Below are 18899 nucleotides of genomic sequence, written 5' to 3'. Positions count from 1 at the left end.
GCTTCCGGGAAATATACGTCACTTCCCGAGGAGAATAGCTCGTCAAATTTAGAGTCTTTCTGTCGTTGGAGAAAAACAGTTCAAAGAATGTACGCTTGGTGGTGGGACTGTCACCGTTGAAGTCGTTTGGATCTGAATTGAACAAAGGGTAACTAAACTGATTTCGTGATGTGTTCATCTTAGACATTTCAGCTATGTACGACGTCTCTGTAAGATTTCATACAGACTGTTGAAGGTTCTTTTGGTATCGTAGCCATAGTCGTCCATCAATGCAATTACAGTGCAGTTGATGATGCCTGACTGTAAACACACGCTAGTAACGTTAGTAGTTGTATGCTGTAAAGTTGGTCAGTGAATTATCTCTAATATGTTTCCAGTCTTTGTTGAGATCAAGATGATGTCGTTTATTAGCTATAACCGTTTTAACCTGTTTGCTAGGTTAAGTGACTTGCTGTAACTTGCTAGCGTTAACGTTAATCAGACTTTGACCACTCCTTTGTCACGTTGTCGTTCAGGCTATCGATGTTTACGTTAACAGAAGAACATGTATAGTTGCTACACGTTGTCAAAAGCAAAATCGTCTTTTCAGGCGAGGATTTCTCTCCGTTTCTCCCGGACAAAGAAGGGCTCTACGTGGGCAGGGCAGTTTTTTAGCAATGGGAGCTGTTCTTTCCCGGTGGAAGGTACCATTTCATTCTTGTGTTGATACTAAATGGTACCGTATGGCATGCCTGAGTTGTGGAATACATGGAATGTGGCCAGCGTATGTATGTGACAACGCTAACACTCATATCTTTATCAGGCAAAGCCTTCCACAGTGGAGCTTTTGGAAAGCTTGGACAAGGTAGGCTGGCATCTCAAATGGCATTTCACCAAAGCTCTCTGTCACTTTTTCTTCCCTCAACCCACTCATATTCTTTATCCCACACATTCATAATCCTATCTGTTTGTTTATATATTTTGTCCTTGTTTCACACTCTTCCTGTCTGTGTGAGCATAGGACTGACAGCCGCATGTGTCCCTCTGTAAAGTATTTTGGCTGACCTTAACTAGCCTCACTGGCACTGTCACAACTCTGACACCAGAACTGGAGAGCTGGACTTCTGTCAAACTGCCATCTGTAGTGCTAACTCCCAGCCCAACAGCGGCATACATCCAGCCTAGCCTGAGTGAATCCAGATGAACCAGATTTGCAAACCGGTTCGGCTGAGTTAGCCCAGGCTAGATCCAGCCCTGATCTGACACGGATGCATGCCAGATCTAGGCCAGAACTGATCAGCTGCCCCAGTTGCATATGATCAAGTCTTTTGATAGCTAAATCCTGTTAAACCCACTTATGCTTCCTAGATCACAGTCGTTCATCACGTGCCATTGATTTAATCAATGATGAGTGAGAGTTCACACTGAAATGACCGTTAATCATTTGAAGGGGTTATCATCACTAGTAATGCCACATTGTTTTATGAGTGAATATCCAAAAGGCCTAAAGTGGTCTTTAGTGTCTCTGTCCTCAAGCATGGTGTCCTCCAACATCACTGTATGTTGGTATGTATCTGTCTGCGAGTGTATGAAACACAAATGACCTTTCAGTGTGTGTGTGTGTGTATTGTTCATCAGGACATCAATGACCTTGAGGAGTTTCGGGCAAAGAACCAGCGGCTGCAGAAGTTGTGGGTGGGCCGCCTGCTGTTCTACTCGTCCATGCTCTACCTGTTCACCTGCCTGTGCGTCTACTTCTGCTACCTGCCCGACGAGTGGGGCGCTCGCATCGTCATGGCGCTGCCGCTGCTGTTCTTCCCCGTGCTGTGAGTGCCCTCCTGTCTGCCCGTCTGATAACCATTTGTTTTGATCTATTGTTGTTGTTTTTTTCTATCTTTGTCTGGTTTCTCCTTTTTCTTGATATTGTAATTGCTCTATCTGTTTAAAAGCTGCCTATGGGCAAGTGTTGCGAATTAGCACCTGTGGTAAAACACTCAAACAATGCATCTGGTTAGTCCATTGTAATTGCTACGTCCATATCAAATAAACATTAATAATAATAATGGTGCCAGCCTGGCGCCACTGGCATTGATGGCTTTAGTCACTAAAAGAAGACTTCAATGGGAATCTTCTTTGGAGATATCTTTTATTATATGATGAGGCTTAATGTATGAACAGGAAATTGGCAGACTATGTGTCTTTGCCATCTACTGTAGTTCCATTGGCTGAAGGTTCTTTTGGTCTTTTTTGGTACCTTTCATAATTTCTGGCTCCACTAGTTACTTATTATAAGTTTGACCATTGTAACAACAAAATCAGTAGGTCAGCCAAGCTAGGAATTGGAGCAATTGCAGTCTTTGTTGACCGTTGCAGCCTTTGTTGATCTTTGGAAAAGATTTTGAGTCTTTCTGTTCAATTTATGTTCTTGGCAATTTCATACAAGTTAACCCTTTTTTGTGTGCGGCTGTCTCCCCCCACCCTAGAGTGTGGTTCTTGAGGAAACTCCTTATCTTCTTGTTTTCCAAACGAACTGAGAGAAACAGTAGGTCCTTTTCCTTAAACTCTCGTGCCAAATCCCCTTAGCATTCTTGCTCTCATAAATGCAACTCAGATAATACTCTTGACTCTTGACTTTAACTGCTCTTAAAACCCAAACATAATGCTTGCTGTGCTTCTATTTTTACAGATGACAAACTAGAAGACTTGAAAGTAGAAAAAAAGAAGATAGTAAGTGTCCTTCAGAATGCTACTAGCACAGCACTCTTCTCATGGCTGCTGTTACTTTAACCTGCGCTAAAAGTAGTGCATTGTCTGCAGATGCCTCTTCATCTCATCCTCGCGATGCCCTATTTTATTAGCAGCGGGCTCCCTTGTCTCCCTGTCTCTCTCTACCTCAGTCCCACCATGACCTCGTTTCACCGAGGCACAGTTAGGCAGTGCTGCCAATGCTAACATTAACACACACACACACAAGCACGCACACACCAACACCTCAGGAGATACACACCCACACACCCCTCAGGAGACCCCCCCTCCCACACACACACACACACTCACACACTCACACACACCTCAGGAGATACGATACCCCCCCCCCCCCCCCCCCCCCCCCACCACACACACACACACACACACACACACACACACTCACACACATACACACACCTCAGAAGATGCACACACATGCACATGCACAGATACATATACAACCATGCACACATACACACACCAACATAATGTGTTCATACATAAATGCTTACTGTATGGTCAGTGTGTCTATGCATGCAATATACTGTATTGTATAGTGTTTGGTAATGCAAGGTATAGATGTATGCGTGATGTGACTTGACTTTTATAAGTATGTTTCTTGTGTTTTCTTTATACAAGTTCTGATTTGAATTCATTGTTTCTCAGTTAGAGGAGGTCATGGAGAAGGAAACATACAAAAATGCCAAACTGATCTTAGAGAGATTTGACCCAGACGCAAAGAAGAAAGCCGTGAGTGTGCTCCGTTCAAAACTTTGGGAAGACTTTCATTTTCAGTATTAAGGATGGCTTAGAAAGAAACTCCTGTTGTTGTTGTTGATGTGTGAAATTGTTCCGTTTTGCCCCCTCAGGAAGCGGAATCCACTCCCTCGGGATCTCATATGACTCCAAGACCAGGTCAGTTAGTCCAGACATTCCCCACTCTAGCATCGGTCATTCCCCACTCTAACATCGGTCATTCCTTTATCTTTCATCTACATTGCTTAATTTAGATGTCCATCTAGTCATCTGACAGATCCAATAGATTTAATTTTCTTTTCATCTGTAATTTATTGTGTATTATATGTCACATGTTTTCTTCGTAAGTCATAAATAAGTCATGTTTTGGTGTGTAAAACTTTCTCTCTCTCCCTTTCCCCCTGTCCTGTTTCCAGATCTCCGTCGGCGTAACGTTCCCATGGGGACACCGATGCCAGGGCAACGTCCCGGCCCGCCCCTGGGCGTCACGCCCGCTGGTACCCCCATGATGCCCCGCGCTGCCCCAGGTGGGCCCCCCGAGGCGGGCGCGAGCACGAGCGCTGCCACCCCCCTGAGGAGGAGCCCCACCCCCTACAGTCCGCACATGGGGCCAGGTTAGCCCACCCGCCCCGCACCTCCCTGCCACCAGGGGGCGAAACCAGCGGGGCGGCCACAGGGCCCCAGTCCGCCCTGCCACACCCGCTGGCTCAAACCACTGCTCCTAGGTTTGGCATTAGGTCAGGCAGTGTCACTTCCATGAGCTGTAGACAACGCCCCATCACAGGAACACAGTAGCTGCTCAGGTGTCCTGTTTGGCTTAGCCTCATGTCAGACTTTTTTCATATTAAACTATGTTATTCCCTTAGGTAAGACGAGTTGATACATACCTCTCTCGTCTCAATGCGTGCATTCTGGCGCGCGGCGCCACTTTGCTAGCACTTAGCTTAGCTTAGTTTTCCCTATTTAAATGCATCAATAATTCAGTTTCTGTAACAGACATACAATAAGAGTGACAAACACTACAGTTATGAAACTTGGTCGCAGCCAGTCAGTAGTTGTAGTAGTAACAGCAGCAGTATTGGTGCTGCTAGTGGTGATCGTTCCTCTTTGTTGACCTAGCCACAGTGGTGCTTGAAGCTCAGGGCAGTTAAGCAAGCAGGGAGCTGAGGGCTGAAGTAAAGGCTTCTCTTTATTACACTCTTGTAGGTATGGAAGTTAATCCGACAAGCTTCTTATAGGGGATCAGATGCATTCTTGTGTAGCATAATAAATCAGATATTCCACTGGTGGAGTCAGCAGCTGATCATGTAGAAAGACTGATGCAGTAAACTTTATGTTTCAGGTTCTCTTAAAACGCACTCCCAATTGTCTCCTAAATCAGCTGATCATGTAGAAAGACTGATGCAGTAAACTTTATGTTTCAGGTTAAAACGCACTCCCAATTGTCTCCTAAATGCAGTTAAGGTCTCGCAAGCCTCCATCTCTGTCATTGTGTCCTGTGTTTGTATACACCGTGTGTGCGTGTGTGTGTGTGTGTGTGTGTGTGTGTGTGTGTGTCTTGTGCATGCTTAATGTGTGAATGTTTTGGTAGGGTGGTGATGACATGCAGTGACCAGTCTTATCCTTTCATTCTGAGTACGTAGTGTTTAATACTTGATTGCTTGTTTTGTGTGTGTGTGTGTGTGCATGTTTGTGCCTGCCTATGACAGTTGGCCATCAACCCCCTGGTCCTCAGTTGGTACGTCCCATCCTGCCCAGGGAGAGGGGGCCAGTGGACCGTGTCATTGAGTATCTGGTGGGGGACGGACCTCAGAACAGGTGGATATTTCATCATCATTTACTCCCTGTGTGCCAGAAATGCACGCCAGACTTGATACTCTCACACACACACACACACACACACACACACACGCACTGCTAGTGAGAGTCAGATCATATCCGAGGTCTTGAGTGGAGCCTTAATCCCACATTCAGAACAAATGATCATTAAGGGCATTTGGCAAAACTGAAAGTCATTTTTCTCATCCCCTTTGGAAGGATTATGTATGCGTGAGTGTTATTTGAAATTTGGTGTTGGCTGAGTGATGTGATGTAATGAGATCTAAACGCCAAATGCCTGTCATTTACTAGGGTGTTCTTTTCTATGCCTGCTGTCCTTGGAATGCTCCTTGGTGATTAATCACAGAAAAAAAATGATTTGAACTGAATTCTTCTCAGCTCTCTCTCTCTCTCTCTTGCTCTCTCTCTCTCTCTCTCTCTCTCGCTCATTACACAAACATACACACTGCCTCTCTCTCGCTCACACATACACCCTCTCTTTCTCTCTCTCTCTCTCTCTCTCTCTCTCTCTCTCTGTGTGTGTTGAGCAACAGCTTGTGGCTATATAATGAACTAACCCATCTTTTGCTCCCCTCTTGTCCTCAGGTACGCGCTCATCTGCCAGCAGTGTTTCTCCCATAACGGCATGGCCCTCAAGGAGGAGTTTGAGTTTGTCGGTGAGATGGGATATTCCAACACACCTTGGCTCATCACACACACACACACACACACACACACACACACACACAGTATTGTCAGTTCCATACCTCCTATTCATGTGACTTATTGTGCATCTATCATTAGTCTCCAAGTACAAAAAATCTTTTTTGCAAAATTTCTTCATCTATGAGGTTAATACATGGGGACAGTTAATATGGTATCGTATCAATATGGTGTTGTTTCTTTTAACTCGCATAAAACACTGTCCTGCGGCTTATACACAATGCGGCTTATATGCGGGAAATTAAAAAGCACATTCTTGTGTTCACACACATACAAACACATACTAACTCACCCACTCATGCAGTTTGTCACACACACTGACACATACACACTTGCATACGTAACACGCCTCTTACGCTTACACAAAATCTGCACACCCTGTCACGATGACCTGATCACCAGGGTCCAGTGCTCCATTGTGTTATGACACTGTTAATGTCATCCATCCACCAGCAGGTGGCGCTGACTGATCTTCCTGTCCTCTCTCTCTCTCTCTCTCTCTCTCTCTCTCTCTCTCTCTCTCTCTCTCTCTCTCTCTCTCTCTCTCTCTCCAGCCTACAGGTGCGCGTACTGTTATTTCCTGAACCCTGCGCGTAAGACGCGGCCCCAGGCACCCCGACTCCCCGAGTTCAGCTTCGAGAGGCGGCTGCGCTCGGGCTCGCCCGCCCCGGAGTCCTCGGAGGCGCGGGACAGCGCGGAGGACAGCGACGCGGGCACAGGTGGGCACACTGTTGAAGTTGGCGCCAGCGCCATGTCCGCCATGGTGTCGTTTAGAGACAGGAAGCTCGTTGTCGTGATCGCCTCGAGACACTACAGGTTTTCTCAGCCTACTGTGTGCCGTCACTGTGCTTCATTCCATCAGACATAAACATAAAGAAATTAGACACACAAGAAAAAAGACACACACTGTCCTCACACACGCTCACTGTTATGACAAATTAGACACATAGAATAAAAAACATATTGTTTTCATACACACTCATAGATAGATAGATAGATAGATACTTTATTGATCCCCAAGGGGAAATTCAAGATTCATGCACAGATTGGACCAGTTAGACACACAACACAGAAACACACTGTCCTCACACTCACTCTGTCCTCACACACACGGTTTGGACATTTTGGATGGTGTGTGTAGACCTGTTGGAGAGGTGGGTCGTCAATCCGTCATGTTATTCATTCATCTGTGATCATTCGTCCTGCTGAGCATCATGTGACCTCTAAACCTCAACACGTTCCTCATTCGTTTCATTTGCAGTTGTTTGTCATCAAGTTTTGCCATGAAATCATAAGTTGTTCATTGTAGTTCATTGTAATCCATTGTGTGTGTGTGTATATGTGTATTTGTGTTGATCCACACTTCTGGACATCCTCCCTGCTCTGTTCCAGAGGGTCAACATGGACAAACGGTATTGTGTTGATGTGCCTTTCCGTGTGCTGTGTGTGCGCGTGTGTGTGTGTGTGTTGTAGAGAGGATAGGTGATACTGGAGGTGTTGCGTCGGGTAGTTCCTCTCCCCCGACTTCAGCAGCTGCTCCATGGAATAAAGTACACAGTTTCAGCAGTGCCCCAAACTCAGGTGTCCAGGAGTGCGTGCGCACACACACACACACACACACACACACACACACACACACATATACTGTCTATACTCTACATATGACCCACACATCTTAACATGAACATTCCAATATGCACTCACTCATACTCTCTCTCTCTCTCTCACACACACACACACACACAGCCACAGACACCCTCTCAAATGCATCCTCTCAATGATCTCCAACCCTTACACACTCAAACCAACAAACCAAAAACAAATGATACACTTCTACTAATCACACTCTTCTTTATACACATTTTCTGGTTAATCAAACAGATCCCTTTCCTTTCACCTGTTGCATTATTAATCAGCCTTCATGAAAACAAATTTTAAATTCACTTCTCAATATAATATCATACTCCTTTTGAAATCAGTTATGACCAACTGTGTGTGTGTGTGTGTGTGTGTGTGTGTGTGTGTGTGTGTGCAAATGATTGATAAGTGCTTATGATTCTGCCAAGGCTAACACAAGAAGTCAGTTTTGTACCGGTCAGATACGGGTCAGAGTGACATGTAATTTTCACTAATCATGCTGTTTAATCAAATACCCTTACGAAAACCTATTGTCAATCAAAACAGATGCACACAAAACGTACTCACACACAGACTCACACTTACACTCATATACACACACACACACACACTTATGCTCATATAGACACACACACCACACACACTCACACTCACACTGACATACGCGCATGCACACGCAAACACACACACACACACACACACACTCACACACACACAAAAAGATTTGTGAATTCATAAACTCTCAAGCATGAGTTGGACCTCTTTTCTCACTGGAAAAAAAATACTCTATCTTTGTTTGCAAACATGGATATGAAAGGCAGTTAGCTTGGGTAATTCATAAACGCCGTTGCATTGTGGCTTTGGGTTCTCGTTTCCAACTAATCAGATTGTGTGTGTTCGTTAATCTGGTGTGGAATGGCTGCCTAATCTCCGACTCTGATTCGCCTCATTGTTGACACAGTCGTGTGTGCGCAGTAACACACAAGACACATTATCGCAGTGTATGTCTGTAAAATAAAAATCCATGTTTCATTCTGAACAGGCGAGCCAGAGGGCGACCTGGCCTCAGATCAGCACAATACGGCTGAGGCGACGCCCACTCAGGACGTGATGGAGGAAGAGGAGGAGTCAGATGTACCTGTTTCACGACGTAGCCCCTCCCCCGTGTCACAAGAGGACACTGAAGTGGGCGGAGCAAGGAGCAGGAGGCAGGAAGTGGAGGATTCGGAGTGATATCAGTTGATTTTTGCGATTTTAATAAATCATGACGGTCGTCTTCTCAGACGGATGTGCGCGCTCTGGTAGATTGTTGGACAGATTTGGTTATGGGTTAAAAAGATGACAGGGTTTTACTTCCTTTTTGTTTCCCTCATGTTTACATGATTTAAGGTTTCTTTTATTTGCACTGCATAGGGCTGCAACTAGCATGGAATCATTCTAGTTTAAGTTAAGAGGGTAGGAGTTTACATATTTTGGATGATCAAAAGAATGCGAAGTAACTGTCTTTCAGTGAGTCTTTGCCAATATTTTTTATATATGATTTGCCATATTTATTTATTAGTTCAAAAGTGTTAAAGATGTTCAAATTAACAAATTGTCTTTGTGTCCATTTGAGATGCTAGTTTTTGTGCCTTTTCTGTCGGAGAACATGTTATGTCAGCTCTTAACTGAGAGGGGTTGGAAAAGTGGCAAACTCATGTCCATGAGAAGGGTCGCTTTGTCCTCTAAAACTGGCAGCTCCTTATATGTGCGGATTGACAGTCTGTGTTCGTATGATTTTTGCCACTCCTAAGACAGTGCTATCTCGTTTAAAAGACCTCATTTTAGCTTTTATGCCTAGGATGGGGTCACTACTGCTACAGTGTTTTAGAAAATGTGCACTATGATTAACTGATAAGTTATTACTTTTTGCTCTGTATATGTTGTTGTTATTGTATGCAGTCGTATGGGTCGTCTGCAGAGTTGTGCATTCTGGATGCCACATGTCGGTATGTCAGCTTTTGCTGAGTGTTTATGCATGGCATGGCACGCCAAATAAACTTTGTAACTTCACACAACTATTTGTTGTGCCTCACTTCAATCTTTTAAAGCATCAATAGAGAGATTCAGTGGTGCAAGTTTAGCCAAATATCTGCTTCATCCGTAGGCTTCAACCCTCTGGTTTAACTGGCCAGACATGTAAGTGCATTCATGCGGCGGGGAAGTGGGAAGGTTCCCGCTTCTAAACTCCCCATTTCCGATGTGAGAACGTTCACATGTTGATTGACGTCAAAACATTCTCCTGGGAGCTCTCCTAAAGCCTCCACCTCAAACTGGGAAGTTCCCATTTCAGGTGTGACGTGCACCCCCCTAAACTCTAGAATTCTCCCACTTCCCAGTTGCTCATGAACGCACCAATACACCTGATCTGCAACGGTCACCTTGACCTTTGACCCTGTGACCTTGAGTGCTGAGGCTGGTGAATGCTTGTCGCTCCTCAACTGCCTGTTGATAAGACCTTATAAGATGAATTTGTTGTGCGGAAATGGACTGGGAATGATGGCTAAGGCTATGGTATAATGTCATGTGTTTAGAAAACGAGGAAGAGGAATGTGCATGTACACCAGAGTAGAAGTGCTGGCCAGGAGGTTATCAAGTTAAAGACACAGTAGCTGCTCACTTCGATCTCTTTATATAATTATTCATGGCCAACGTTGTGGCAAAACAGCCTTTATCAAGGTGTCAGATGTTATCTACAATGTCCACTCTGATAAATAATCAAAGGTCTCACATTACTGTGAAAAGGTTTAAAGTGCAAATCGTGAAGCTTTGTTTTTATTTAATTATGAGATGTCCCCTAGTGTAGCCTCTGTTTGAGAGTTTTGATTCGCTTTGCTGGTGAGCTTTGTAGGAAATACTAAACTTTGGCCATACAACTTCACAGTACACTACGCCTTGCAGAGTTCAGCAGGCTTATAATGATGGTAGGCCATTTGTTGCCATGTATTGCCAGCTCCCCCTACAGGTCTTCACTAAAATTCGCTATTGGTCAAATGTACAGTCTGTACTCTTTACCATAGCTCAGATTGCTGGCAGATTGCTGGCAAATATCTTGACATTAAACCAAACAATGACTATAGTAATTCACATTCATAATATATTTACAAGCATAAGAATGTCTATAGATTGTCTGTTGCCTTAATCCTACAAGAACTGGTTCCTTTTTCAAAGATGTCATGCAGTAATACAAGCACATTAACCTTTGGCTGAGTAACAAAGTATTTAAGTTAGGAATAGTGGTAGTGGACGCCGTCCACTTTAAATAAACTTCCACAGGAGTGACCTTCACTTGCGTCGATGCCGTCATCCGGGATTTGTGCGGCGTCTCCTCTTAAATAAGAGTTCACGCATGCGTAGCAGTTCCTCAGCGGTTCGACCTCTGCAGCCGGTAAGTGAAGGGGAATGAAATGGAGAGCCCGGGGAAAGAATATTATAATCGTCTTTCATCTGTTTAGTAGGAAATGTTAAAACTTTATGACAGTCGGCAGTTTATATGTGTCCTGCGGTCTTTCATATTGTGCACTAATTATTTAGCACAGGAATCATTATTTTGACGTTTATATTCCATTGACCTTAACTGTCCGTTCTTTCCAGAGACAAACCCAGGTTATCCCGTTAGGTTGAGTCTAACGATCAACGAAACCAACTAAAATGTATGCCTGTGCAAAGTTCGTCTCTACGCCTGCACTGGTGAGTCTTTTTCGCTTCTTTCTTAAATTGTCCTGGTGTCGCTAGCAAGCCTGAGCTAACGTTAGCTAACAAGCAAATTCTCCTGACTGAAATGGAACATCTCCTCAGCTAACCAGCTTGCTAGCTTCCCAATGTTCGCTAACGCTAGTCGTCTGACAAGGCCTGTAGGCTTTCATTTTGTTACATCTCAGTGTAGAGGAACATTAGTGTCGTTGCACACTAAATTGTCAAATACAACCTAGGGTTTCCGGCGCCGCAGCATGCATGCGTAGGTGCAGTATTTTGTGTTCAAGCGGCCTTTTTTTGCTGGAGGCAATACCGATGAAAGTCTTTCGCCTGACAAGAGTCGCTCTGACAGTTGGCTAACGTTAACCGCTAGCTAGGTGATAGTGTCTGGAGTGACTATTCAAGGTCATTTAAAAACCCTGAAGTAACACCAGTGTACTGTAGTACACCTGCAAGGACTTGGAGATGTCAACTGGTTGATTTTAGGGGTGCTTCTCTTTCAATCTTATTTTAATGGTCGTTTGTGGAAATACTGCTTTGTGAATGAACTTGGCTACGGGTGCCCTCCGTATGCCAAGCTAGGACATTCAATGGCCGTTGCCAATGGGCTAACTAGCTGAGCTGCTCATACGAAACAGTTTTTTTTTCCTGATGTCAGTTTGATATTGGCCACTTTAACCATTTTGTCACCCATATCTTTAGTATGGAGTTTAAAATGTCTTGTATTCCACCGGCTAACTAATGTACGCTAACGTGCTAATGTATAGCTAACTGGTAACTTGTATTAGGGTCCGCCCACCTTTTCCAGCGTGCATTCAACTAAATAGGGTACAGTACATCTCGTACTTATCTGAAGGACAAGAAGTTCTCGTTTATTTAATTTGTATATTTTCCCTGTTTTACTTGTGTTAAAATTGCATTGTGCCAAATGCCTATGGAAGACTATGATTTAATCCCAACTTGCCCTTCATTTGCCTTCTCATTGTCTGCTCACTGATTTGTCTGTGTAATCCTAGGTCCGTGTTGGATCAAGGGCCCTATACAGACCTCTCTCTGCCTCAGTGATCTCCAGGCCAGATGCAAGAACAGGAGAGGTGAGCAGAACTGGACATTGGTTTTGGCTTTGATGGGGGCTCTTTTGCCTGATTGATTTTGAAGTCCCGTTCCATCTGTTATTGGAAATGCTCTGCTGTCTACACCACATCTGCTACTTCAGCTCAATTACTTAGTGTGTTTGTGTGTCGAGGCCCAGTAGCTTATTACTTCCATAACCTTTCATCCCTCGAGCAGAGGTTAAGTGAAAGTTTGCCCATCATAGTTTCATAAAGGGCAGTTTGTGAAGGTTGTGTTTATATTTTGTGTCTGTTTTGCTGTCCCCTCCCTAGGCTAGCTCAGCCCTTGTCCCACAGAGCCCCATGTCCCAGGTCGCACTGCGGGGCTTCCAGACTAGCTCGGTGAGCCGAGACATCGACACCGCCGCCAAGTTCATTGGTGCCGGAGCTGCCACCGTTGGAGTGGCCGGATCCGGAGCTGGAATCGGGACTGTGTTCGGCAGCCTCATCATCGGTTATGCCAGGTGAGCAAGGACACCTGGAGCCTGGTCTTCACCTGGGCTCTGTTGAAGCCTCTACTGAGGGAAAGATACCTGAAAGTCCAGACTTTTTAAGCCAAAGCTTAATTGTAGTATTCAAACAAATATTAATTCAAAGTTTTATCTCCTGAGCTTGTTGCATGGTGTGAATTACACCTTTGTGTAAGTCACAACAATTATAGCATCGCATCATGTGCAGGAGGAAATTTGAAAGGAAAAAGTCATCCATTTGATATCTGGTGACTGTCCTGATCGGACATTATCAGTCTACAGAGAGGTGTGGATAAGTGCAGTATGAAAAGTGTTGCCATTAACGAGACACAGCACTATGAACTCTATGCTCCTTGTGCTCATGTTGGAAGATTGTGTTCCAACAGTACAAGCACTATGGGCCTCATGGTCAGGTAGCACAAATGTCTGCACTGCTCTGCAAGTCACTTAGGCGATTCTGCCTTGGCAGGAATGATTGAAACTTGGAGGGAGTTTGCTCATGCAGTGTAAAAGTAAGCCTGTAGAAAAAAAACAAGCTACACACGTTTGTACAACACATTTGATGTGGAATTTAACAATAAGTCATCAAATTAAAAGAATTTAAAATTAAAGCGACTATCTGAAACTAAAGGTTTAAACCATTTCAGAGGTGCATCATGAAATGAGTCTGTGTGGCAGGTGTATGCTCTGTGTTCTGAGTTTCTGTTATAATATTCATAATCAGAACATCACACTCCCTTTGATGCCCTTATCAAGAAGCAAGCTGTGTTCTGTCCCTTTTGTAATTTGCCTATGTCCACACACATCAAGGGCACCTTCCCACTGCATTGATTATTGCCTGGCCTGGTCTAGGAGAAGCTCAATAGAGATTTCCATTAAGGAAAAAGGTTAAAGTCTGGAACCAGGCTTAATAGTTATGGGGTTTAGCCACTTTTGTCCAAAGCGACATCAGTAACAATACAATAGTTACATTTAATAGTGGACAATTTAAAAGTTAGTTATACTACATTACGCAGAATAGCAATAATAAACAACCATGCCCAAAATAAAAGTTGAGGTTGATGTTAAATGTTAAATTCAATCAATAGCCAAATAACTAAATACTATAATATACAAACCATACTGCATAACAATACATGCGTAGCAACCTGACCTCAAGAGGGTAAAAGGTCCAGAATATGTGTACTTGTCTTAAAATGCATAAAAAGAGGTCTTCAAAAGGTGTCTTGTTTAGCATGTAGAAGGACTCTTAGGCTAGCTGGGAGTGCATCACCATGAGGTCCTATGGCTTGACATTGCTGCTGAAAGGGTAATGAGAGGCTAACGTGTGTGTGTGTGTGTGTGTGTGTTTGTTCATTCCTCAGGAACCCCTCTCTGAAGCAGCAGCTCTTCTCCTATGCTATCCTGGGATTCGCCCTGTCTGAGGCCATGGGTCTCTTCTGTCTGATGGTGGCTTTCCTCATCCTGTTCGCCATGTAAAGTCCCCATCCGCCGTCCTCCCGCTCCTGCCGAGAAGACACGTCACCACCGATTTTACTCTGGCTACCAAAAGCGTTCTGTGTTGGTGTCATGACTGTACATTTTCCAAGTTTTTGTTGAAGGTTGACAATATGAAAACAAACATGTATTGTAAAAATGTAACCAATTACAGAATTAAAAATACATGTATTTCACTATTTAAACAGTATGCATTTTAATTTTTTGTATCTCTGCGTTCCATCCACCGCCTTAAAAAGGGAAGGTTGGTCTTGAACAAGGTGATTTATCTGAACTCAAACATTCTGCCGTTAAATATAAATATATCCGAAGCTGCCGTGTTTTGTGCGTTTGGATTGATCGTCCCTTGAGTAGTTGAACTGCCAGTGCCAGTAAGCCGCTTGGCATCCATCTCCAGATGCTTTTGTATTATATCACAATAAAACTAGTATTTCAGTAATGGTGCTAAAACACTAATCTGTGGTGTAGTGTATTAATTCATAACTGTACTCTGAAGGTTAAGGTTATCGTATCAAATGCATGTGAGCTTGCATGGTGCATGGTTTAGGGTGAGGCATATTGCTTGGAGTAAGCAGATGTGTTTTGTGTTTTGTTTTGTTAAAGCACGAGTTTGGCGTGAAATCGCTGGGCAAATGGATGCAAAGTGCTGGGGATTTGCTTGTCATGCGAAATATTAGTGTTTTGAGACCTGTAGGCACAAGAGGTAGTTAATACCACAGGCATTTGTCAAATTAGAGTGGAAATATGAGTGATGCCTGAAGCAATCCACACGATGCACAGACAAGTTTAGTTCAGGTTACTACACACCGAGTCTGCATGGAGGCTGAAATTGCACAACTGACACAACCTTTGTATCCTTCGCAAAATACGTGTGCAAGTTTATTGTTATGTATACTCCTAGGAATTATCAGTAATTATCTTGCAGTAAAATTAGGTGAGAACATGTAAGGCATTATTGATTCATAATTGCTTTAAGCTCCAACACTTCAGAGTGTGAGTTTGGTCATGGACTAGGTTTAAAGTAAACCTTAATAACAAAGTTAGATTTGCTACACATCTCCCAACCCCAGAAAACCCTCAAGGATTAGCCCTAGTTAACACCAGAGCTACATCTATTTGGCATTTGTGTACTGATTTGACTGATATCAACAAGATGACCACAGATGCCATGGTTTTATTAGTCTGCTAGCCCCTTATACAAGATTTCATAAGCAGTCCTTTCTGGCCTAGCTGATGATTGATTGGTAGGGCTTCTGAACGTGTTTGCTGTCTGTGTTACACATTATGTAAAATTGTGGTACAGAGATGAGCATTCCTATCCTATGGCTGCAGAGCTAACATGGTTTCCTCTGGCACAGGCTGAGTCATGGCAGACGTTTTAAGAAGTGCTACTTATGACCAGCAGGTGTCGCTTTGTGGTAAGAGAACCCAAGAGATAACTACTACACTCTCAAAAGGATGTGTTGGAAATAACACGTTGATGTGTTTAGGTACAAGGACAACACAAATTGTGTTATTTTCAACACAAGTTGTGTTATTTTTAAACATATATTGTGTGACATCAAAAGCAATGTGTTGGAAACAACACAAACTGTGTTGTCCTTACCTAAATACATCATCAATGTTATTTCCAACACATCCTTTTTGAGAGGGTATATTAGAACCCCCTCTCTCTGTGTTGCATCCGCTATGTATCTGTTTTTGTGTTTCATTAGTTTCCCATGCAGACTAATGTCTTATGATCTCCCTCTCTACTCCTCTATATAGGGGGCTGGTGGTGTCAGACCCGGGTGGTTTCGAGGTAAAACAATTTGGACCTTGTGTTCCCAGATCATGCACGGGGTCCAGTGCATGTCTGAAAAAGACGGGTAAACCCAGCCCGATCTGCTGGCTATTGGATTTTGCCCTGCAGCACAGGCTGGAAACCTGCATTTGAACTATGCCCATTGATCATGCTTAGCCAGACTAATGTTCAATCTCAAAAGATTGTTGTTAGTCTGGTGAACCAGGCTGTCTGAAAGGGACTTCTGTGTCTACCTCTCTGACCCTCTCTGTGTCTGGCTTCATCCTCCTGCAGCAAGCAAACACTCTAAGCCTATCAAACATTCGATCAGCCTCCTCCAGCATCCTCTCCTTCCACTGGTTGGATGAACAAACAAATATCACAAATATGTGATGCGATCTAGGAAAACCCTTCACATGTTCACTCAAAAATCATTGATTTTTGCTCCATTTCAATCCTCTCAAGATTGATACCGTCCATAACATTCTGGACACTGTCCCCTAGCAAAATCCTGGATACATGCTCTCAAAAGACGGTATCAGAATTACAAGTTGGTAAAATTGCACCATGTGAAGGGTTTTCCCAGATCGTATCACATATTAGGCTAATCTTAAATACAGTATTTAAGCAAATAAATGAAAGACAAGTCAGCCACAGCAGCCTGACACACTGACCTCTTATCAAACATCAGAGTGCTCCGCCACCAGCATCCACCACGTCCATTGTTGCCCTGCATGTAGTGTAACCACCTCTTGGGTCACTTCATCTGTTTCAGACAAGCTCGCACAGCTTGCATTAAAAAGGGGCTTCTGACTCCGTCTACATCTCTGCAGATACAAACTCATCAGAATGTGCCCTGGCACAGACCCCAACTGCCAATAATGCTTAAATGCTACTGCCACTTACCCCGTGTTTCTCATGCCAATCAATTGCCCCCTTTTGGTCCCCAATATTCAATACACTTTCACAGTTGTGTGGCCATTTTTGGTGTTGTCCCAGAAGAGTTACTCCTCCCAGACGGTCAGTCACAAGCTGACCTTTGCATTGCTTCTTGCCTGCTGGCTCCTGTGGAAGTGGAAGGACAGAATCCCAGCATCACATGGCCAATGGGTTAAGAAAGTCACGGCACACCTTAAGAGGCTCTTCCCAGAAATACTATACAGGAAGAAGACGCAGGGCTACTTAAACTATAGTGGTAAAGGGTGCAGCCACTGGGTGACACTAACACTAACATGGGTGACCACATATACACTTTTAATAGTGAAATGCTGCCAGTACACTGTAAGTTAATGACAATTCATTATCCTAATAATTTGTGGATTAAACAAAACTGTTGAGTGGTATGGGTCCAAATGCTCTTATACTGTCGGATGGCAGAAGAGTGAGGAGGTTGTAACTATTACTGGGGTCAGAGAGGATCTACTTAGTCATTGTCCTGCAGCGCTGGCAGTACAGGTCCTGGATGGGTAGTATTGGTCCTTGTTATGCGCTGAGCTGACCTCGCCAAAGCTTGGCGGTTACGGGCAGTGCTGTTGCCAGACTGCTGTGATGTTCAATAGTACAGCAGTTGAAGTTGGTCAGCATACTGTCGGCGTCCCTACCAAACCTCCACGACCACCAAAGAAAGAAGTCTTGCTGCGTTTGTGACTTCAGTTCACCCATGAGGTGGGACAAGCAGATCCTCACTGATGTTGACCCCAAGGAATCTGAAGGAGCTGATTTCCTCCACGGCTGTGCCCCTGGTGTGAATTTTGTGAATAAAATGTGTGTTTTGACTCATGAAGCCAGTGCACTATGGTTGGAGAGGAACAGATGTTGTAGATGTTATATCTGTACGTGTAGATGTTATTTCTGTAACATGTTGATGTCAGACGTTATCTCCGACATGTTGATACTTTGACATTTCGTGTATAAATCATGTAAAAAGGTCTATGCCTTGAGTTAATTTCAGAAAGGAATCACATTCATCTGGGGTAAGGACATGGGACACCCCAAACCAGATGGTCCAGAAGTCAGAGATAGTTCGGAGCTTATCTCATTAGAGAGCTCACTGATGTGTACATAATATCCAGTTTGAGGACCCTATGTATTTCTCTCTCCCCATTCTGTGGTTAACAGGGCTATTAGGCTACACTCTTAGAAAAAAGATGCTACCAAAAAACATGCTTCATATATCGCACCCCTAAACCAATTTGAATGGTCCATCAAAGAAACCCTGATGGGTTCTTTAAAGCCGGTTCTATATGGCACCCTTAGCTTTTGAGTTTGTGTTGGATATTTTAGTCACTGTGGATTGTGACTTTTGAAGATCTCTTTAGAATGAAGCCAAATAATTCTCTCTTTTTTTTTTTAATGCAATAGACTTTGAACAGGTTCTAGACTCATTTGGACTGAATGTCATTTTAGATGAGTCAGATTTCAGACACACACATGGCTTTTTGCGCTCAGGGCGAGAGGGCGCAGGCAGACAGCGCACAGGTGCAGTGACAAATGCATGCGGTAAAGTTTGAGTCATGCTGTGGCGCGCGCCAGTTGTCCATCCCAGTACATGCCGTCAGTGCTGAACATTTTCGGCTACCAAATTTCAGGCGTCACGTGACAGGGCTGATCTGAAGCTGCGGGTAGGAAGTGTGTGTAGAC

The 18899-nt window shown here is 43.9% G+C and overlaps 2 protein-coding genes across 6 annotated transcripts; both read left to right on the top strand.

The window, feature by feature from the left end:
- Positions 1 to 62: 62 nt before the first annotated feature.
- On the top strand, positions 63 to 9719 carry lnpk (lunapark, ER junction formation factor). Of its 5 annotated transcripts, none has more exons than XM_062527766.1 (14): positions 63 to 148; positions 590 to 683; positions 803 to 844; positions 1618 to 1805; positions 2463 to 2521; positions 2666 to 2706; positions 3394 to 3477; positions 3597 to 3642; positions 3900 to 4010; positions 5193 to 5301; positions 5908 to 5978; positions 6579 to 6743; positions 7498 to 7605; positions 8705 to 9719. In XM_062527766.1, exons 2-14 carry the CDS (start codon positions 657 to 659, stop codon positions 8893 to 8895), a joined length of 1242 nt encoding a protein of 413 aa, XP_062383750.1. In that variant the 5' UTR covers positions 63 to 148; positions 590 to 656; the 3' UTR covers positions 8896 to 9719. The 5 variants fall into 5 exon arrangements, with proteins under 5 accessions (XP_062383750.1, XP_062383748.1, XP_062383753.1 ...); XM_062527764.1 differs by having other exon boundaries at positions 3900 to 4097; XM_062527769.1 differs by lacking the exon at positions 7498 to 7605 and adding an exon at positions 7417 to 7436 and having other exon boundaries at positions 3900 to 4097; positions 8705 to 8906.
- Positions 9720 to 11029: 1310 nt separating this feature from the next.
- Positions 11030 to 14661, top strand: atp5mc3b (ATP synthase membrane subunit c locus 3b). Its single transcript, XM_062527763.1, has 5 exons — positions 11030 to 11089; positions 11296 to 11391; positions 12414 to 12491; positions 12783 to 12973; positions 14344 to 14661. Exons 2-5 carry the CDS (start codon positions 11353 to 11355, stop codon positions 14456 to 14458), a joined length of 423 nt encoding a protein of 140 aa, XP_062383747.1. The 5' UTR covers positions 11030 to 11089; positions 11296 to 11352; the 3' UTR covers positions 14459 to 14661.
- Positions 14662 to 18899: the final 4238 nt, after the last annotated feature.

The sequence above is a fragment of the Sardina pilchardus genome, chromosome 23 (assembly GCF_963854185.1).
Source record: "Sardina pilchardus chromosome 23, fSarPil1.1, whole genome shotgun sequence".
Lineage (NCBI taxonomy): Eukaryota > Metazoa > Chordata > Actinopteri > Clupeiformes > Clupeidae > Sardina > Sardina pilchardus.
This window is presented reverse-complemented; position numbering and strand designations above follow the sequence as displayed.

What these genes read in the sequence shown, in the direction of transcription:
- lnpk (XM_062527764.1), top strand. Translation starts at nt 657, where the DNA reads ATGGGAGCTGTTCTTTCCCGGTGGAAG. An exon ending in TCATATGACTCCAAGACCAG is followed by an intron (nt 3,643 to 3,899) that starts GTCAGTTAGTCC and finishes TCCTGTTTCCAG; the next exon opens with ATCTCCGTCGGCGTAACGTT. An exon ending in GGGGACGGACCTCAGAACAG is followed by an intron (nt 5,302 to 5,907) that starts GTGGATATTTCA and finishes TCTTGTCCTCAG; the next exon opens with GTACGCGCTCATCTGCCAGC.
- atp5mc3b (XM_062527763.1), top strand. Translation starts at nt 11,353, where the DNA reads ATGTATGCCTGTGCAAAGTTCGTCTCTACGCCTGCACTG. An exon ending in TCGTCTCTACGCCTGCACTG is followed by an intron (nt 11,392 to 12,413) that starts GTGAGTCTTTTT and finishes GTGTAATCCTAG; the next exon opens with GTCCGTGTTGGATCAAGGGC. An exon ending in CAGATGCAAGAACAGGAGAG is followed by an intron (nt 12,492 to 12,782) that starts GTGAGCAGAACT and finishes TCCCCTCCCTAG; the next exon opens with GCTAGCTCAGCCCTTGTCCC.